We start from the raw sequence: 22,670 nt of genomic DNA, 5'->3' as shown, positions 1-22,670 counted from the left end.
AAATTATGGACATCACCATTTAGCAGACTTAATTCCTGATCTCTTAAATAAACATCCCGCCGTTAGGGAAATCGTTTCAGATTGTGTATCAAAACACAGCTTTAAAATTAGTCTAAAGCGGTACCTTCTGTCATGTCACGTTGAGTAAATACTTTTAGATAGTATTTTCATTGCTTATCAGTTGTATTACCTGTTTAATTTATTTCCAAAGTGTTAAGTGCACTACCGATTGTATGAGCTCTGTACAAAATATGCTGTGTTGATGGATTTTGATGTACTATTGTATTTTCTTGTACTTCTTTTATGTTTATTGTTTTTGTTTTCGCCTGCTGGGCATTGGAAACGGGGGTCAGGGCAATGTCAGGCAGAGCTAATCTGCCTTTTGTCCTGTTACCCTTGACCTAGTGTCTAAATAAAACCAATTCAATTCAATCACTGTCATCGTTGCGCAGTCTTGGGTAGTAACGCGTTACTAGTAACGCGTTACTGTAACTTCGTTACTTATTCGGTAACTTGTAACTCTAACGAGTTACTTTTTAAAAATGTAACTTGTAACGGTAGTTCTATTACTTTTTTCTCAGGTAACGATGAAAGTAACGACGTTACTTTTGTCGTCACTTTCCAGTGTTTTACGAATAATATATCACTGCATGAGGTACAATTTAGCCATTCCTTGCACTTTCCAAATCGTCCATTCCGACATTTCGAGTGTCAAGTTGGCCTTGCACAAAGTTGTGAATACGTTCTTTCTCGCGAGTCACGACCCGAATATAGCCAGATGTAGATTTTATGAAAAAAATATCTAGTTATCTTTACGCACGCGCTTGTACTTTGTGACTGAACACACATCTTAGTGTCTTGAAGCACTATCTATGTTGTGTTTTTTCTTTTTTCTGTGCAAACGCTTTTTAATCGGGTGAATCAACCGTGAAACAACAATACACACGGAGGGCACTGCGAATGTTTCGTATTTTGATTTGCGCCACTGCTCTGGCGCGGAAACTTTCAAACACTAACTTCGAGAAGTAACTGGTGCTAAGTTACAATATGAAGTAAAAAGCATACTTTTTAATTTTATGCAATAAAATGTTGTGACAGGCGTTTTCTAGTTTTTTCTAATTTTTTTTTGTGTTATAGAAAAGTAACTGAAAAGTAACGTCGTTACTTTTTAAAAGTAACTGTAACTGTAACGAGTTACTCTTTTGTTGCAGTAACTGTAACGGTAACTTCGCTACTTTTTTTTGAAAGTAACTGTAACTGTAACGAATTATTTTTTAAGAGTAACTTACCCAAGACTGGCGTTGCGGCACGTCCGGTATTAACTAGCTTTGCCGCTTTGAACCTCATGCAGAAGAAGCATGTTTCTGCTGTTGCTATTCTAATGAATTCGGTATATTCAGTGTCTGCTTAATATGTGGTCTTAACGCGGACACACTCGGTAACTAGATGCAAAAAAGCAGATACATTTTTTTTTGTAAAACGCTAAACACTTAAGCAACACAAGTGATTTCGCCCGAAGGTTGCACAGATGACCTCAGTATTTGTTTTATTAACATACAGATATGAAAGGTCTCTAGATTTTCATGAAGCACACTAATAATAAGTGTTTAAATCTGTATCGTTTGCTGGCTTGCATGTGCAATTACTAGGATCTTGAACGCACGGAAGGATGAAGTTGTCCATGAAGCTCTTAATTCTAACGAAGTACATCGGGAGATCGGTGACGTTGCATGGCAACTCGGTAGCCGTTATTAGCCCCATCAAGGTCCAGCGGTCATCCTTTGTCTTGTACACCAGCGGGCCTCCACCGTCGCCCTGTTTAATAATTAAAAAGCGAATAGAACAAATTAAAGGGATTCAATTGCGGGAACCGACGCGAAAGCTAATTTACATTCGTTCACGTATAATTAGGATATAGCGCATTGTGGGGCAGCCAGCGGGCTACTTTGACGCCTTCCACTTTCGTGTCAAAGAAACCCGTGGCTCATATTTACTAATAAGGGTACTCTCATTAAAAGGTACTCGGAAAGAAACGTGTCTGCACGGCCACGCAATTTTAATTTGTCTTGTAGCTCAAAACAGGAGCCACTAGACATTAACATATATTTGAGTGATGAAACGGGTTTAGTTTACAATTCCGGATGTTAGTGAAAGCAGAATAGGCGAAACTATGTAAACACCAAACCGCCGACTTAAATGCTTATTGCTGTCTGTCCTGTTTGACTAACACTTCTCTGTTTCCTACTCTGGAAGCTTTAGAAGTTATAACAATCATTTCTAAAATTGCCAATCCAACTTCCGTGATCACCTCAGAGAGCAGTACATCGAAGAGCTCTACTTGGGGTCACAGAGAAAGTGTGAATACACCTGGGCTCCTATTTCTCGGAGCATGTTTCTATGCCGAGTTCATTCATAAACTGGCAGTGAGGGGAAATCAACGTGCTTGTTGGACCAGTGCTATGTCTATATTTTTCCATACAATGTCGCTCCCACCCATACTAGCGAGCAGAGAGCGGAGTCAGTTGGTGAGAGGGAAGCGGTTGAGTGATCCGGCGAGCGCGTAGCTTCCATCGGACTGCCAGCTTAGGGGTGAAGGAAATATATTCAGAATGCTCAATATTCGGAGTTTGTTCGTATGCCTAGATATTAGTCGTGGAGGCAGTCTATCATGACGAAAGAAATACGAAAAAAACAACAACAACCACAACGAAAGAACAGACGAGTCAGGTGACTTCCGGTCCAAAAAATAAATATATCGAGCAAAATAGTGGTTGTAGGGATGAATGTGCCGAATGACTGCGGGGAGGAGCTTCAGTTGTTCCGCCCCCAGCGCGAGCTTCCGAATTTCAACCACGCTTTGGCGTCTCGTGCAGCTCGAGCGCGCGCGGTGCCAAAGCACAGTTGAAGGCGCTGAGAGTTTGCTGGCGAATGGGCGTTCTGAAGACACTCCCTATCGTTCTCATTCTGTCAGTGAGCACAATCGACAGCGTTCTTGATTGCTGACGCTAGAAAATGTCGCATTCTGAGTTTTGTCACTATTAATATTACGGAGACTCGCTGCACCCCGTCCTCCTTGGGCTGCCAGCTGTTTTAGGGCCGTTGAGCGCATGTGAGCACCTACGTACGATATTTATATTGAGCGCAGATGTTTTTAAATGCCTTCGAAAAGAAGATCGGTATTTTTAGTACTTCAGACTTGCAGTCTTATAACTTAATGGTGCATATGTTAAAAAGTAAAAAAAAAGTATATATATATATATATATATATTTGTCCTCACCAAGCATATAGATCCAAAGTCGTGCATAGCGCAAACGATGTTCCCATGAAGTGACGAGTCGTTATACAGCTTATCGCATTCCTCATTTGGGATCAACCGAACCCGGGCTTCTTGAAGCATATCAGGAAATTTATTTTTGAACGAGGACCCTGGTGTCGCAACATCTTCATAGTCAAAATACTCGGTTGTGTCTGAAATATAAAATCAAATGGAGGCCGAGGGATTAAGCTGACCATGAAAGATTTTTTCGTAATTCTAACTGAGTTTGGAAACCATCAAATGTTTTCTAAATGAGCTCTATCTTGCGAGATTGGTCTTCACGATTTGTGTAGGATTAAAAAAAAATTAAAAAACGCAAGAGCGTTCGTTACTGCGAGATGGACTTTAGTATATCTGTATTTTCTCTCCAGGTAAAATTGCTTAACGTTTGTGGTATGAAGGAATCTTAAAGATATTAATTCCCTGGAGAAGGGAAGCAAGTAGTACAAAGGACAAGCACAAATGTTCAAGAGAGCTCAGTGACCTGTACGCGACTGGAAAATCCGCCTGGTCATGGTTGGTAGAGCTCTTCACTGGAAATAGCGAAGTCCCTGGTTCGATACCAGGACCAGAAGGACTTTTCAAGTAGCGCAAGAGTCGCCGAGTTGTGTTTGGAGATTTGTGTTTTTCCTAGGTTCCCCTTCGCAGGTATTATTAGCTTTATTCTTGTCCAGCTCGGTTGCACCTTTGCACTAATCACATTGTCATCAAAAAGAATCTTGTTAATTATGAATAAGAATAGACTTCTTAAACGTCGCTAAAGATAGGTTACCTGCATTTAAACCCCCGGAAATTAAATGATGAGATCATGAGAGTTGGAAAGCTGGAAGACCTTTCGCAACGCGTTCAAGGCGAGTTTCACCATTAGAATCCTGTTTTTGAGTTTTCAAATTAAGTTTGTTCTAGTGACCTATACTGTAAGTATTATATGGCTACAGGTACCGTACCCCTATATCTACAGTTATTTTTTTAGCATGGAGGGTATCGCGGAATCAGGCTCTCAATGACACTAGAGTGCCAGTATAGGGTGAGAGGAATACCTAGTGAAGGTAAAATTATTTTTGTACGAGACATTTGGAGCGTTTGTGCCCCAGAAGCATTGAACCAAATGGATACGTGAGCCTCAGCTGTTAGACGCTTTTATAGCAAGCCAATACCACAGCAACATTCGTAAAGGGGCACTGAGACCCCAAAGGTCGTATTTTTTGTGGTTGAAAACGACGCAAGTTATAGTCCTAGAAACGTTAAAAATTTCACAACGCAAAAAAAAAAAAAAAAAAAACTTTCCTACAAGCGAGCGCGCCTTCTTTTCGGCGCCCTCCTCTCCCTGGTCTCACCTCCTCGTATCGTTTTATTTGTGGCGCGAACAATATGAAATTTAGAAAATTTGTAAGTGGCATTTCTGAAATATTTAATAGGGACATTCGCAAAACATGTTTTTTAACGCAATTGTGAACGCACTACGGCCTTTGTTTTGGAAATACCGAAAATCGGAGTCTGAAGTAACTTCGCCTGCTGGGTTTGTATCATCCCCCAGTAAGCATGGCGGTGCTGGCGGCGCGCGGCATATATGGCAGTGAGGATGATCGGTGAGTCGGGGAATGGGTCGAAGTTCTCTTCTTTAAATGCCCGATGACCTCTCAGATTTCGAAAAGTAAATCGTCAAGCGGCCACAACAACTGCGTTCGGTATCTGTTTTACCGTAGTTTCGGTGGTACCTCCGCCGGGGCAGCCTTTCACGCAGAACCGGCGCGACGTGGCCCCTCACGTCGCTGACAAAGTCCACTGCGCGTCCTCTTCGACCTCGCACCGTTTCAAAGAAATTGAGATCGCTGAAAGGGACCTAAAATAACTTCAAACTCGGAAGTGAAGCATCGTCTCCTCACAGCAGCAGGCGGTGGGCACGGGGAAGAGAGTTGGACCGCGGAACGCGGGCGAACACGACACTTCGGGACGGGATGGTTTGGAGGCGTGAAAGAAACTTGAGTTGCAGGACAATTCAATCTCTGACGTCACTGCACTAGCGTGGATCGCGTGGGAAGTTCAAATTCTGCTTTGGGAAATTGCTTATTTACTTTACAAATACTGAGTTCCCCAAGTTTCTAAGTTTGAGGATAATGTCCGGGCATCGTTTCAATCGTTCCGGATTATGAACAAAATCTTATTTTGACCTGTTAGCGCCCCTTTAAGCACATCTGAGTGCATCGGTATACCCCACCTTCAGTTACTTCTTGGGATTTTTTCTCGGAGCCGGAGTTTACTGTCGTCAAATCTTCTTTGGCATGATACCCGTCCACATCTTCAGACAAAGACTGGTTCTTCCTTATGAGCGCTGCAAAAAGGAGAAAAAAAAAAGAGATATTGATTACTGTACCTCGATTCTGTAGGTGCTAGCATTTAAGAGTGCATCAACATCGTTAAATGATTACAACAAATTGTTGCGAGTGTGGTCCCATGTAATATGCATATATAATTATAAACTATATTGTTAACAGAATCATCAATGCATTGGGAAATGAGGGGACGTATGCGGAGCATAGGCGATTTACTGTTCTTTGGCACTATGCATCACAATTTCCCTCCGGGCGTTTGATACACACGGCGAGGACTTTAGAATGCACATTATAACCACAATGTATTTAGACGTTCTGTAAACCAATACGGACAGTTTTTAGAACAGTTTTTGCATATTTGGGTCTCGCATCGAGGCGTTGGCTAGTATTGAGTTACACGGAGAAAAGTCAGTGACACCAGCAAGCGAGAGTTCAGTTTTGTTAGGAATATAATGCATTCGCATCACCACGGCGCTTCATAATGCCATGCCGATTTTACCAGTTAGAAAAGAACACCTAAATTACGTTTTGTTAGTTTTTTTTATAAAAGGGGATGAATTCTACAATATTTACGTGTATGCCAAAATCACTATACCAAGACAACTGCCCTGGACTTTCTGACGAAATACAGTATTTGTATTTATCTGCTCATATGAATAAGTGACCATGAATTACTCTGACAGGAATTTAGCAGCCTTAACTTTTATTTGCTGCCAAAACCTTTGATTTTGTTCTTTGACGCTTTAATCACTGTGGCTGGCGCCGGACGCATTCATATTTGCTATATAGATATCTGGTATCTGGTATAATTCCTAAAAAAGTGCTTCATGAGATAGTTTCTTGCGAATGTTTCCGTTCCGAACCGTCACTCTCATACAGAACAGCAATTAAGCTTACGTGATGAAGAGAAAACACGCTTAAAAAGAGCACATTTAAAAAAAAAGGAAAATAAAGTGTTAATGGTTTATGTATAATTTCAAACATTTTCTGAGGAGCGAGTATTAAATTTTGAATTTTTTTTTTTACGATGAACCACTGATTTTAACACCGCAGGAAAATGAATATAGGTGCTGCTCAACCGCACATTGAATTTTAATGTTTTAAAGAGTCCCTTCAAAACAATAAAATAGTTTAAATGCAGATTTTATGTATGCTATAAAATTATAATTTGACAGGCCCTTTGGTGGAACCGTAACAGTGTACTGGAAAAGCGCTTTCAGTAATACCTGAAAAGTCTAATATGCTGTTGTACCACAAATAAAAATCAGTGACGCATCTTCGTGTAATAAACGAACTCTAACTGGTAGTTAGGTGTAACCTAATCTGTTTATACAGGGGTGTACTGCAGCGCCCAAAGGGATTATCACCGGAAAGCTAACAAATTATTCCAAATCATTGACGTTATGTAACTGTGTGTCCGATTTCATTCTCGAACTATTGTTGGACAAAAGGATTATATGAAGCAGCAATTACGTACAACGTTTACATTGTTAACTTCGCTATCTTGATCGGACATTTGCGAATTGATGTATGACTATACTCCGTCTCATCGTACGATGGACTAAAGCCCAGTGCTACAGGCCGCTGGGTCCAATAAGGAACCCGATAAAGTCACGTGATTTGTTTGCTGACTGCGTACGCTTGCCACTACTGAAGATAACAGAAGGGACTAAATATCATCTGTATGCGATGTGACGAAGAGAACCCGGAATGAGAACCAGTGGCCATTAAGAAATGAAGATGAGTCGGAGCGAGTGTTCGACAAGGGAGCGTATGTTCAGACTACGTGTGGATACAGGTCCAGGTGCGTTCACAAAGTTTGGATTGAATTGACTAAACGACTTGCGCCCTCCAGCAGCTCCAAGCAGTTGACATGTTTACGAAATATTGCATGAATGTTTATGAGGCTGAATACCGTGTACCTTTCCTTCAGCAATATAAAATAGCGCCCTTTCAAAACAGAGAACCACTTGCGAAAAATTAGCGCTTTTCGTACTCTGCGTATCGAAAGTTCTCTCGCGCACTCCTTTGAAATTTGCCCCCCCCCCCCCCCCCCCCCCCCCCCTTGGCCTTGGGGCCCTAGCTCATCGCAGGGTGAGACGGAGTATAGTACCAAATCAACTCTTTTCGGTTTTTGTTTTGTTCGAGTTTATGTTATTAATCAGTATTGACCAAAGGTTGTTTTGACAGAAATACGATGGCCTAATTGAAATGTACTGATGCTCTCGTAGTAGCAGTATGTAAAAAAAAAAAAAAGCCGTTGAGGTTTTTTGAGCGCTTTGTAAATCCTAGGTATGTTTCTCCAGAAATATTTTCAGTGGAATATACGCCAAAGGACTACACTTGTTCACCTAACGCTACAAGTTAAATATTTACAGATTAACGGCAAAGGAATGGAAAGTGTTATCTCGTAAACGGCACATGGTAGCACGTCCAAACGCCCACCGCCATTTTCCTGTTATTACTCCAGCTGAGAATACGATTAAAGTCACCTGGTGTAATGGTGTATTCTGAATAAATGTCAATATTTCCGTAAACCATAGAGTCATCAGTATACAGCCGGAAGATGGAAAATGCATCATTTGGGAGTTCAATAAAAAGGATTAAAACTAGAGAGGTCCCAAAAAGAAAGGTTTTGTTTTTTTACGAGGAAAACGGTAACGCTGGGAAATACGCGAGGTGGGAACAACTCTTTATGATTCCTTTCCGTTAACTAAAAGTACCGCAAAGTTCCAAGAGAACGCACGCCTCCGAGTGGGCATCCCGTTTTTCTGGCTAATTATTTGTAACATAAAAATTCCGAAACATGGCCGACCCCCCGATTCCTGTCGGACTTCACGCGATATCTGAGAGGAATCGCACGAACCGCGGAATTGCCTTTTCCGGCAGGTCTGACAAATGTGACAGGCAAAGTTGTAGAGGGTCACCGCGTGTTTATTGCACCATAAAAATTGCACCATAAATATTGCACCTGCGGTATCTGTTTCCGTGAGATGCGGGTTCTTCGCACCGTGAAACGCGAATCTGCTGCGTCCGCAGCGTGCGGTATCCTTTCCGTTGGCACCGGAGTTCGTAGTGAATTCCCGCGCGTTTATCGCATCGTTAAACGCGAATTTGCCGTGTCCGCGATCTGCGGTATCAGTTCCCGCGTCACTTGGTTTCTAGGCGGTGACAGGGTGTTTAATAGTAATTATTTATAAAGTTTTTCTGTGGCATCCCCAAAGATAGCCCGCCCCATGTTTTTCAGCATTTAATTCTTCATTTTGAGTGGGCGTTCTTTCGGAACGTTACGCTACAGGCAAGCAGCTTGACTCGATGTGGACAGACAGAAAACTCTAAAATATTCGTTTTTTTTATAATATTAGCCCTAGGTGCTGTGAATGACAACTTTATTAGTCGCTCTTACGTTCAGTGTATCCCCATCCAGCAACATACATGGGAACGTCACAATCTGGATTTTCATCGATGTCGGGCAGGCAAACTGGTTTAATGGTTTCTGAGGATTCCACAGGTCTTTTCAGTGTTATGATGGCAATGTCAGTCTAAAAAAAGAAAGGCACAAGTGGTGTGATATAATTCTAAATTGAGTGAAAACAATAATACATACTTTCAGATTCGGATATAGCGATACATAAAAATTAGATTTAATTATTATCTCTGAGCATGAAGAAATCGGCGACAATCAGAATAATAAAAGTTTTAATTGGGCCATTGTGGAGGAGGATAAAACTTCAATATTTTGAATGTTTTCCAGAATTCATTTATAGCCCTAGAGATGAAAGAACCGTATGTGGTTTATTCATAAATAATTACTATAAATTATGCCGTAGGCATAATTTATAGTAATTATTTTTTGCTCTATTGATTCAAGTTCCACGAAATGACGCAGAAGTAGAGGATAAAACCATAACAAAGCACGTACTTACTTTTTAGTGTCGTCAATTAGACAGCTACCAAGCACTATTTGAGCAATTGAGAAGTGTGAAGTACTAAACAAAGTTTTACAGAAAATATGAAAACAATCATCACACATTGTACTTAGCAGATTTTTCTACATCTTTTCAATGCATTTCTGTACGTACATGCATAATATTACTTTCAGCTGTACTTCAAATTGTCTTTCACTTTGCAAGCTGCGAAAACAAAATAAATTATTTACGTTCGGCAACAAGCCGTGGTGCGCTACACACAATACGTTCCGGACGATACGATTTCTCGCCACTAAATAAGTTGTTGAGGTTGAGTTTGGCAACCCTAGAGGATTGTTGCCAAACCATTTTCCAAACTCCTTTTGAGAGAATAATTGTTTGATCGGTATTGTTGATTTTTGAATGGATGGATTAATCGATAGGTTATTCTAACAAGTTCTCAACTGATTTAACTAAATAAGTTTCAATTGTTTTTTTTTTTGTCAAGCATTGCATCATATTAGAGTCCTTATGTAAATGTTTTCATAATATTTAGACAACGAATTAGGTTGTAATATTAGCTTTTCATTACACCAGAAGGCTGCTGGCTTTCGTTGGAAGGCGCGATATTCTCAAAGGGTAACGGAGGCAGTGAAACTTTGGCGGTAAATGCATGGTAGTTTACGCAAGGCCGGTTCACACCCTTGCGTTTTTCTGCAACCAAGGGCGTTGTGCAGACTTGCGCTCTCTTGTGACAATATAACACGTTTTTAGGTACTCCAATCTATGAGATAGCACTGAAACTGAATTTAACTAGTGTGAAGGTTTTGCAATATTTGCGATATTAATTGAATGCTCTATATACAATAAATAGTCCTTCACAACATTGTTAAACGTATGGTAAGCTGAGGTTGAAAAAAAGATGCACAAGTAAAGGGAATGTGCGAACGTCTTAAACGATCCAGAGTTCCCCGATTGATGACGTCACTGGTCAGTGTATTCTTTCATCATAAGCGAGCACACTTGGGTGCACAATGTTGTTGAACACCCTTAGTTGCAGTCAAACGCAAGTTCGGAAACCAGCCTATAGAATCTGCGCAGCGTTACCTGAATTTAGTAACTGCTTCAATAGGGCATACGAATCTCAAAACATAGCCCTAAAGTTGCTGTAAAACCAGCGGAAATTCCTCTCTATGCTTCCAGAAGATCTTACAGAAAACCTAGATTTGAGAGAGGGAGGAACTTGAAGCAAGCGCAGCGCTTGCGGTTTAATGGCGGCCAATTCTTGTGCGGGTTGGCTGCACGTCGGCGTTTTCGCGTCAAGAGCAAGATAGCGGGCGGAAAGGCGGAATTGCTTGCAGTCGACCGACGCTTTCCTTAACTCCTTGCACATTAATTGTACAGTTAAACTTAACTCATAATACAAATCACGTAATATCGAGTCACCAGTTTCAAGCACTCTCAAATTCAGGCAGGCGAAAAGCCTCATGATAGCGGACCCCGCCGTGGGGCGGTTGATTCCCTACCAACCGAAGAGCGTAAAAATATTGGCGGGAGGCGGTACTTCAAACAAAGACTTACAGCGCCACCTGGTTAATGCAGGTCGCTCATTAAACTGGCAATGTCGCCCGTTGCAGCACAGATATGAGAGGTTTTATTATCTGACACACCGAACTCGCTTAACTTCTCGAAATGAAACATTCGAATGTCCATACACGTTTCAATTTTTCTGTTCTAGCCTTTTGAACATTTTTTGAGCTGCTGGATAACTTGCATTTTAGAGCGCAGCTCTTAGGCGCCCGATTCCGGCTTGAGCGGCGTCGGCGTCACCGTCGGCGGTGGCGCCACCGCGCGCGTAACCGCGCGCGTAACCGCGCGGTGCACGATGTGTAAATTTGCCCGCTAAATTTAGCGGAAAATGTTCTGTGCAAAATTTAGCGGAAAAATTTCCCCGCTAAATCTAGCAGACATTTGTTCTCGCTAAATTAGGCGGAAAATTTCCCGCTAAATTTAGCGGAGATTTTTCCCCGCTTAATCTAGCGGAAAACATTCCCCGCTAAATTTACCGAAAAATTTTCCCCGCTAAATCTAGCGGAAAACGTTTCCGCTAGATTTAGCGGAAAAATGTTTCCGCAAAGATTTAGCAGAAAAATTTCCTCGCTAAATCTAGCGGAAAATTTTCACCGCTAAACTTAGTGGAAAAATTCCTCCGCTAAATTTAGCGGAAAAAAATTCCCCTTTCAATGTAGCGGAAAGTTTTCCCCGCAAATTTTAGCGAGAAATGTTCCCAGCTATATTTAGCGGAGAAATTTCCCTGCTAAATCTAGCGGAAAATTGTCCCCGCTAAATCTAGCGGAAAGTTTTCTCCGCTAAATTTAGCGGTGTATTTTTTCCGCTAAATTTAGTGGAAAAATTTTTCCTAAATGGGAGAGGGCAGAAGAGGAGGTGAGCATAGACCCCTCTAGGTACTTTCCCCTCCTCCTCAAGAGCTGCGCTCTAACTCGGCGTTACAGGGAGTTGTAAACGGCTTTCATTTTTTTAGAGCGCAGCTCTTAGGTGCCCGTTTCCGGCTTGAGCGGCGTCGCCGTCGGCGTATCCGTGAGGTCACATGACCCCCCAGGTCCGGAGATCACGTAACCCGCCCCCCTTCCCCCCCCCTCCCCTCCCCCCCGCCGAGATCAGGTGACTCTCGTGAGGGGAGGAAGAGAAAGGAGGGGAGCGGGGAGGATGAGCAGGGGGGACGAATCCGAATTTTCTTTAGTCCAAAAAATGATTTTAAAAGACTTTTATCCCTTGTCCCTCGGCCGGCTTCGAACCGGAGCCCTTTCGTTCAGGATTAGCAGGCAGGATCACGAGGGAGGAGGAGGGAGGAGGAATATGCCCTCCCCCTCAGTACCCTTCCCTCCTCCTTTTCAAGAGCTGCGCTCCAAGCCGGCGTTGCAGGGAGTTGTAAACGGCTTTGATTTTTTAGTCTTCCCCTTTTTGCGGTAACATCACAAAAGCATTCCCTAATAGTATATACTATCAGCGCATTGACTTTCCCCGAAAGTGCATAACGTGTCTAGTGTTGACGAGAAATAAAGTGAGATTTAGACAAATATATAGTATATGCTGCAAGAGCAGGTCATATCGATAGTTATTTTTTAAATTGTGTTTTGTTTTTATAACAATTAGTAATTGAGTAGTTCAGTTAATTTAATTAAGTTTGATTACTATTAAATTTATTCACAACATCTTGGTCAGGTAACAATTTTTATGAGAGCGTTCATGCGGTCACTTGCCTCGAATTTGTCCTTTACAAATTGAGAGTACATGCAGATGGAGTCAATTTCTTCCTTCAGTCCTTCCTTCTCTGTTTGCTGCCTGGAATAGCTCCCAAGCAAAACACGAAAGAGGTCCATGGGTATTCGACTGTAATTTGATTATACATAGCATTACTATTTCTGTGCTTACTCTCTACTTTAAAGAAACATCATATGAACACAACCTGAGACCTAGTGTGCTTTCCTGGTTGAATTTATTCACAAAAGAAAGCTGATCTGTACAAAAGTTTGGAAAAGACTACATTGCACTCCGCCAAAGGTTTATGCGTTTCACGTGACGTCAGCGTCTAGGGCGCACATGTGTTGCTCGTCTCAGCCACTGGGGAGCAGGACCACGGGTGCAAAGATGCGCTCCGATAATGCGTTCAAACTGAGCGGTTCTTCAGAGCGGCGTAAGATGCTCTTCCTGCACCTGCCTTATGTATTTCTAAAAAATAGTTGTTTTAGTGGTTTCGGGTGATGCTTGGCAAGTTTCTCAGTTGAACCACATGTTTGTTTTCACTAGCTAAAACATTAATGAATACATTTTTGTTAATTATCTCGCTAATTAGTACGCTTTTGCAACTCTTGACGTCCGCTAAGGCCGGCAGTTTTTTCCCTTCAAAGAGTTTTTTTTAAATCTCGAGCAGCCTATATTTAGGCGTTTTTTTTATATATATGATGAAGAGCGGTCTCCGCTCGAAACGTCGTAATAAACATCGTATTAGAGACTCCGACAGTACGCATCTTTGACTTATTAACTTTTCCCGGTCGATTGTTTTATATTTACCTTACTTCAACTATATCCATATCACGGGCATAGTGGCGGGAGGCCGAAGGCGTGGGTATATAATATGGAAGAAAAAAACCTTTGGTGAAAACAGCAACAACGGACGATTTATTCTTCGACGTTTCGGCCGGAGTCCGGCCTTCGTCAGGAAAAGACGGAGTCCGGCCTTCCTGACTCCGGCCGGACTCCGGCCGAAACGTCGAAGAATAAATCGTCCGTTGTTGCTGTTTTCACTAAGGGTTTTTTCTTCTCAGTTATATATATATATATATATATATATATATATACATATACATACATACATAGAGAGAGAGAGAGAGAGAAAGAGAGAGAGGGAGAGATAGATAGATATAGGCACTATCGCGGACAATATGAGCTGAAACAGCGCTCCGGCCTAGGCACAGTACTACCTGCAACGCCTGTCGCATCGCTCCTCAAACACGGTGCAACTGAGGGCGAGATAAATTATCACTTGTGCTCACTGCGCCACTGCGCTCTTCCGGCCGTCTGCTAGCGAAAATAATGGTCGACAGAAGCACTATCACGATGCCTGTGCCGTGCAGCCCACTGTTCCCGTTTTCAGCTATCATGCATTTCAGTGCATTTCAAGAAAGCGCCGAAGTGGAAAATGCGTTGTCACGCTCGTATCTCCTCGGGGAACGCTGCCCGACGGAGCTGCCTTGGCCTCCAAATGGAGCCGATCTAAATATCGTCGAAGACCTTTGGAGGCGCGTCAAGGTAGCCATGTCACGGCGTCCCCTCAACCGCGCCACTGCCAACGAATTGTGGGAAGCGGTGAGAGGTGAATGGGAGAGGCTTCGGGCCGAGCCAGACTTCGTAGCCGCACTCTGTGAGTCCTTACCAGACAGAATGAGAGCCGCGGACGCGGTATTAACTTCTTTCTTAAGTTTTACTGCGCCTCAGGACCCCCTGAACTAGACCTCTGCCGATTGCAACAAAGCTTGCTGCTACGATTGCGATACACCATTTGACGACGTTAACCAGCGCATACTTTTGAGCGGTGCATCGATCCTTGATCCCGATCTTCTTGTAAAGTACAGCTGAACTTCCACGCCAACTATTATTCTTTTATGTATTACATTATCCTCTGCGAATATTCTTTCGATGAATTTCAAGCTCCTGCTCCTGCATATGCGTGACTCTTGGTTGCACTTTATTTAGACTAGAAATTTGTACATAAAACACTCGTTTCTTGTCGGCACTTGTTTTGTTTTAAACAAACACGTGGGCCCAGCAACAAAGAAATACTATTTTAGAACCTTTTCATACCAATCCAGGTTACAAAACCTCCGCAATAACATGTATGGTTACCGTTGTTTCCTTTTTACACAGCTGTGCACAATAAAAAAAAAAAAATTAAATGCCTTGGAGCCGGCCTAAATCGCGTATACAAATTTTGGCCCATATTTTACGATGCCCTACATTTTGCAAGCACTTCATAAGAAAAAGAAAACTACAATGTTTTTTATGTGATTTCCGAAAAAAACATCAATTGCAGCTGCAATTTAAGATACTTCAACATTTTTTCTTCACCAGTCAGTTTTTTCTGCGTAATCTACACGATGGAATGAAGTAAATCAATTGCAAAAAAGAACAACTTCTGCCCGCCCTACCACACACATGCCCGCAGTCGCACCCGTCGTCTCGCTTTCAGACCACCGGAAGAACGCAGTGGAGCAGCGAGCGCAAGTGATAATTTATCTCGGCCTCAGGGTGCGCCGTGTGTGCGAAGCAAGGCGACAGGCGGCGCAGGTAGTACCGTGCGCCAGGGTGTCGAACCGAAATTTTTATCGGTTCGGTTCCGGTTTGGGTTCACGGCTTTAGGTTCGGTTCCGGTTCAGTTCCGGGGAGCAAAAAATAACGGTTCAAACCGGTTCGAACCGGTTGAACCGCTAAATTGAGAATATATTTTCCGCGTTCTTTTGGCAATATACACTATTTCCGTTGTGAAACGATTAACTATATAGTTTCTTCGATCGTCCGTGCAATTTACTTTTGTTCTTAGGTACCAAAAATATTAAATTCAGTTATTTAATTTTGACGCAAGAGTAGAAGAAAATCTACATTAACATACATAACGTCGTGTTCATACGACTCAATATCTATTTGTTTACGAGTAAAATATATTTTGCCTGAATCAAAATGTTTAAGTACAAGAGTAAAGAGTTGAGCTTGTTGGTACATACCTGTAAATAGATCAGCTTCTAATTTAGAATTATACTGTATTTTCTTGTCCTTTGTTCGTGTTAAAGTAAAATTCTAAAGTGCAAGCTGATCTATTTACACGGTATAAATTGTTGTCGCGAAGTGTGGTAGGTCGTCTAAAATACCCGTGATTGGTACAACCTTGTGTGTCAGTATTAAAAGTGAAATCGTGTCATTGAACTAAGGAATTAATTACATCACATAAAAATATGAAATGAGCATGCACCTTGTGGCCATATATCATGAAATAACGTTTACGAAATACAATTCACAATATATATATATATATATATATATATATATATATGATGACGACCCAAGTGAGCTAAAAGCAATGCAATTTTCGAAATGTAACAAAGTTTTAGGATAACTCCTTTCAATCTATCTTTTATAGAAACACCGAGCGGCAATCCAAATGCCTGTTGTTCTAACTAAACATTGTTTACACTCAGCACCGCACGCATGCGACTAATCATGGAGCAAGGAGTAATTGCAATTGTTCACTCTAATATATACGCACCTTCGCACTCAGATCGAATCTGTCCCAAAATAGCGCATGCCCAAGTGAACATTTTCTTATACAGAATAAGCTGGCATAGCCTGGCTGTTGAGGTTTGTTGTTGACAAGATGCCGGAAAAATTAATTTGCAAATGAGCATCACCCTTGCTAACTGATGATTTTGACACGATAGCGTTAACGAGCTCATGTCGCAGAAAAACCGATGTCGGTGGCGTGACTGGAAAATACTGATTGGTCGACAGGTTCATGACGTCAGAGCTACATACCCTAGCGCAAGAATTTCAAATAACCCACAATGCTTACGTGAAACGTGACATCACGCGTGGAATGAGGGTGATTAAAACATGATATGTAATGCGAAATAAAGGTCACCGTATGCTTCAAATGATTTCACTTTTGAAAGTAATTCCTTTGCCTTAAAGAAAAAATTAAAATTTTTTTTTTAAGGCAGGATTCGAACCCACAACCCTTTAGTTGCGAGTCAGACGCTTTTCACTAGGCCACGCGAGGCACGCTTGCGCGGCAAATGAGAATGCGATGCAAACGAGGCCCGTTGACGCGATCGCGTTCCACTTTTAAAGGCGAAGCTTAAGCGTCCTTCAAAATTCTTTTTTGTTTAGTAAAACGAAGTAGTATTTCACGTTCTACTCGACAAGGCAGCTACTTAATTGGACACTTTCTGACGGTTTGCGTGCGTAATCATCATAAATCCACCGCGCGCCCCTGTTTACTTTCTTTTCGTCCAGCCCACAGACACATAAAACTAATGTTCACCTGATAAAAAAGGCAATAACAGACTTCTATATGTTTGAGAAGTTATATGTGTGAGGAACACATAGTTATTTAAATTAGCTTCAAAATCAGAAATATATGTAAGGCCGTCCCATATCACTTACAACATGCCTGTCGAGGATAAAAACGCCGGAAAAGATTGGCAGAACCGCTTTCAAATAATTTGGGGGGCATTGCTTTAGAGTGGTCGGCCCTCTATTTATGTTGTCAAATATTCAATTAGTAATTAAATATATTTTGTATTGATAAAAAAATTTTACTTTATAAAGTTCACATAACCGCTTGAGACCGACTTGGAAGGACAATACTCGAAACTACGCGAGCTGTGGAGTCTACGTAAAAGTGTTTTTCTGTTTGCTGATTGGCAGTGTGAAACATCGGGTTGCAGGGTACGCTAAAAAGGACTCTATGCTCACATGATGAATTGGAAGTCAAATACACGAAATGTTCAAAAAGAGAGAGATAATAATGTTGAAAAACAGCGCGATTGGGACGAGGACACACAGGGATGAAGAGAACACAGGACAAAGCGCTGACTAGCAACTGGTTTGTTATTACACCATAAGGAAGGATGACAATGAAATGATAAACATGGAATCAAATGTTCGCGCGCTTGCTTGGCGCCTCGTGGAATAAGCCCCTTCTTTTTTCTTTTTCATCCGATTGTTGACTTATGTTCTTCTTCTTTCCTCCGGAGCTTGGGTTACCCTGAATCCAAAAACTTCATTTCGCTGGGAGTCATAGTCACCGAAGGTTGGCTCACACACGAACTGTTGCTCTTCATGATGTTGTAGGCTTCTACCATCTCTCGACTTGTTTGGTCGTGGTGTTGAAATAATATGGTGGTGTTTTCGAACTGTGGTACGCAACCGCAATCTCTGCGATGCACCGCTAGATGTGAATTAGCGGTGCCTTTCAAGGAGCTGTGGTGCTCTCTTAGTCGGATGTTTAAGCACCGGCCAGTTTGCCCGATATAACAGCGCCCACAGGAGAAGGGAATGCGGTAAACCACGCCTTTGACGCACGACACGAACTTTATCCCATGGTTTACCTTACATGTGTTATTTTCCGATCTTGCTATCCCCTCCCTGCGTGCACGTACAGCGGAACATAATCTGCTTAGTTTGTTTTTGGCTGAAAAAACAACGTCCACCTCGTATCTGGACGCGACTTTTTTAAGTCCGTGTGAAATGCGGTGAAGATAAGGAATGACCGAAACTTTCTTTTTTTCTTTTTTAACTGGTTCCTCCAGCATGAAATTGGAACTATGCTTTACGAGTTTTATTAAACTATCGCATGCTGATGAAATAATTGAGTCTGGGTATCCTGAATCCCTAATCCTTGGAATCTGGGAAGTGAAGCTAACGCCCATTGTGTGAACACATGATTTTGTTAAAGCGGATTTCAAACAGGAATACACTATTCCTCTTTTTACGAGCTTCGAATGCGCTGATTGGTAGTTTAGCAAACTCTTTGATGTTCTAGGATGATACAACCAGCAAATGTGTTCTATTGTGAATTCAACGAGGAGATCTAAAAACTGAATTCGACTCTGTTTTGGGGTCTCATAAGTAAACCTAAGGCCTTGGCCAAGCTCATGGAATACTTTAAGGACGTAATGTAGTGTTTTTTCGCAACCGGAGGCTTCAACAAATACCAAAAAATCATCAACATATCTAAAGATCTTAATGGTGTGATTTTCCAATTTTTGAACTAGAGCTCTACCTATTTTCCCGAGGAAAATATCGCTTAGTACAGGCGCTACTCTTGACCCTATACAAACACCTGACTTTTGAACGCGATGCGGAATAACAGTTGAACATTTCCTTGAACTATTATCTGTGTATTTAAAATCTACTTTTATAGGGTGGGAGGAAAAAGTGTTCGTTCAAAAGTCAGGTGTTTGTATAGGGTCAAGAGTAGCGCCTGTACTAAGCGATATTTTCCTCGGGAAAATAGGTAGAGCTCTAGTTCAAAAATTGGAAAATCACACCATTAAGATCTTTAGATATGTTGATGATTTTTTGGTATTTGTTGAAGCCTCCGGTTGCGAAAAAAACACTACATTACGTCCTTAAAGTATTCCATGAGCTTGGCCAAGGCCTTAGGTTTACTTATGAGACCCCAAAACAGAGTCGAATTCAGTTTTTAGATCTCCTCGTTGAATTCACAATAGAACACATTTGCTGGTTGTATCATCCTAGAACATCAAAGAGTTTGCTAAACTACCAATCAGCGCATTCGAAGCTCGTAAAAAGAGGAATAGTGTATTCCTGTTTGAAATCCGCTTTAACAAAATCATGTGTTCACACAATGGGCGTTAGCTTCACTTCCCAGATTCCAAGGATTAGGGATTCAGGATACCCAGACTCAATTATTTCATCAGCATGCGATAGTTTAATAAAACTCGTAAAGCATAGTTCCAATTTCATGCTGGAGGAACCAGTTAAAAAAGAAAAAAAGAAAGTTTCGGTCATTCCTTATCTTCACCGCATTTCACACGGACTTAAAAAAGTCGCGTCCAGATACGAGGTGGACGTTGTTTTTTCAGCCAAAAACAAACTAAGCAGATTATGTTCCGCTGTACGTGCACGCAGGGAGGGGATAGCAAGATCGGAAAATAACACATGTAAGGTAAACCATGGGATAAAGTTCGTGTCGTGCGTCAAAGGCGTGGTTTACCGCATTCCCTTCTCCTGTGGGCGCTGTTATATCGGGCAAACTGGCCGGTGCTTAAACATCCGACTAAGAGAGCACCACAGCTCCTTGAAAGGCACCGCTAATTCACATCTAGCGGTGCATCGCAGAGATTGCGGTTGCGTACCACAGTTCGAAAACACCACCATATTATTTCAACACCACGACCAAACAAGTCGAGAGATGGTAGAAGCCTACAACATCATGAAGAGCAACAGTTCGTGTGTGAGCCAACCTTCGGTGACTATGACTCCCAGCGAAATGAAGTTTTTGGATTCAGGGTAACCCAAGCTCCGGAGGAAAGAAGAAGAACATAAGTCAACAATCGGATGAAAAAGAAAAAAGAAGGGGCTTATTCCACGAGGCGCCAAGCAAGCGCGCGAACATTTGATTCCATGTTTATCATTTCATTGTCATCCTTCCTTATGGTGTAATAACAAACCAGTTGCTAGTCAGCGCTTTGTCCTGTGTTCTCTTCATCCCTGTGTGTCCTCGTCCCAATCGCGCTGTTTTTCAACATGAACTCTCACCAACTCGCCCAGTTATCGATCCTTATCGAGATAATAATGTTATGTTTTCCAGATAATCCCTTCCAGAACGCCTTACTGCAAAAAGAGATGCGTAAAGATGCACGCAATGATATTGATGATTTTACATAAATAGCGCGAAGGACAGACAAAGATTCTTGAAATCTTAGTATATTACATTTCATCAGCTTGCATGAGCTCGAAACTTCCGAAATACTGCCTCGGGAGGCAAATGTTATATTCGGTTTTTCCTGCACTTGTTTTGAACCCCCACTTTACAGCACTATGCTAGAATAGTCATGCGTTCTAACATTTCTCTAGGCTGCCATATCTCATCGCGAGACTGCTATAAATACTTCACAAATTTACAATTAGGACATCTATGGCTAGTGTTGCGAACATCATATTTCACCAGAAAACTGAACTATTTAGCATGGTATGCACGTGACGTTATCACACTATAGGCTGGTGGTCATTCTGATTCCTTCTTGCTGAGAAAGTCAAATTCGACGGTGCAAAAGGCATGCTGCAGGAGGTGCAAGCTCAGTGAAAGCAAAGTATTTGAAAGGCTAGTATTATTATTCTTAGTGCATCGCCGTGAGGAACGGTGCCAGCGTCTGGCACGACAAAAACGTGCTTTTTGGCAAGAGCGCTTTTCCAATCAAAGTAGTTTCCGGGGTCACGCTTTTTGGTCTGCGCCAAAGATGCAGGGAAGAGGAACCTTTACAACACAGTATGTTTCTAAAACTCCCCCCTCCACCCCCCCCCCCCCCCCCCGGCCCCACACATAGACGCACTTCTTTATACAGCGGTGCTGTTAAGGGCTAGTCATGCGTTACCGCCATCTATAAATGGCAACGGCAACCAGACAGCCGGCTTGCCAGTTGTTTGGTTGCCACCGTCGCTCATAAATGGCGGCAACCCCTCCAGCCTTTCCAGTCTGGCTTGCCTACTTGCGGCCGGCCATTACTTCCTTCCCACCATAGTACAGCATTTCTGGCCTTCCTTCTTCACCAGAGTGGAAAGGCTGAAAGTATTCCTGAGGAATTGCCTCTTTCGTTTGTGTCTGTTAATTCGACAATTTTATTTGACACTTGTTAACCGCAACCTTTCATTGCTTTTATTTTGCACCCCGTGAAGTTTATAAGGGCCATGAAACGATATCGGGTTGGAATGTGCATAACTTTTCCGAGGCGTACTGGTCCCCTGGTCCAAGTGTACTCGCACAGGGCGCCACTGATTCAGAAGCTTCTTTGTCGCGGTGCAATTGCGAGGATTGAACGAGACTATTTCTTTTAGTCTTGCCCTCTCAAAGATTGATGTCGTAATTGTGGGATCAAAACCACCCGCCTGTCGACAGTCGAGCGCGACTCATGCATTGGGCAGGAGAACTGTGTGAGCACCGTACATCGGCTCGTAACAATCAATACCTCGGCAGACACTTGGGTAGTGGCTCGTGTCCAACCACTGTGGTGATGAGAATAGTCGAACTCTAACAATGCCTGGAGCTCCAGCACGCGTTTTCTTCCTTTAAAACTCCAGCGCGGGGGTATGATTAACGTGGGCGGCATAAGATAGGCACCAGGCCACGTGGCCGCTTCTGGCTCCGAGGTGAGGGGATGAACGATGCTCATATTTCTCTAATTTTTTCGGCGACTACCATTGCCTAGAAAAAAAAGCAAAACCAAGTTCAATCAGTTATTAACGTTAGGGACTGATCCTGAGTAGTATTTAGTAATGTATAGAAATATGTTATAGCTCATTCAAACAAAATACAGAGGGGTCGAAACTTGGGCAACAACTTGAGAACGACGCTCGTGTGAGACTTACAGCGACTGCCAACGTTCGGCTGTTCCTCTCACGTCACTAAAATATCTTATTTTTTTAGGTATTCCTTCCGTACACACGTGTAGTTCTATGTAACGTCATATTAATAGGTCGCATTTAGTCATTTCAAAACTTCTATTCTCAGGGACATCGTTCGGATATACTTCAGCAACAACGCAAAAATGTTTCAATGCCTCAATAATGTAAAATTGGTCTTGCAACATTTCTTTTTGTACTTTCAATAAATAGTGTTAAGAAATAACCCGTGACGTTGATAGGTTGCGGAAACATCCATTAGTTTTCCCCTAATAACAGATGCAGAAAAAATAAAGGACAGAGACAGCTGTCGATATCTCCTCAACTCGCAATTTGAACAAGCGGCCACGTGATCTGACCCTAATTATATACCGCCAGTGTTCATCGCAGTCATG

At 42.2% G+C, this 22,670-nt stretch overlaps 1 protein-coding gene across 1 annotated transcript in view; it reads right to left on the bottom strand.

Annotated features, from left to right (window-relative positions):
• Window positions 1-1,593: 1,593 nt before the first annotated feature.
• LOC115309205 (plasma kallikrein-like) overlaps window positions 1,594-22,670 on the bottom strand; it is a 28,206-nt gene continuing 7,129 nt past the window's right edge. Inside the window, exons 3-7 of the mRNA XM_040223536.1 lie at window positions 12,840-12,969; window positions 9,057-9,192; window positions 5,536-5,649; window positions 3,279-3,469; window positions 1,594-1,815 (exon numbers count right to left, since the gene is read on the bottom strand). Of these exons, the coding sequence (XP_040079470.1) occupies window positions 1,594-1,815; window positions 3,279-3,469; window positions 5,536-5,649; window positions 9,057-9,192; window positions 12,840-12,969 (793 nt within the window). The remainder of the gene's footprint in view (window positions 1,816-3,278; window positions 3,470-5,535; window positions 5,650-9,056; window positions 9,193-12,839; window positions 12,970-22,670) is intronic.

This window comes from Ixodes scapularis, unplaced genomic scaffold (assembly GCF_016920785.2).
Source record: "Ixodes scapularis isolate PalLabHiFi unplaced genomic scaffold, ASM1692078v2 ptg000890l_1___fragment_3__unscaffolded, whole genome shotgun sequence".
In the NCBI taxonomy this organism is placed as follows: domain Eukaryota; kingdom Metazoa; phylum Arthropoda; class Arachnida; order Ixodida; family Ixodidae; genus Ixodes; species Ixodes scapularis.
Note: the sequence above shows the minus strand (reverse complement) of the source record. Positions and strands in the feature narration are given on the sequence as shown.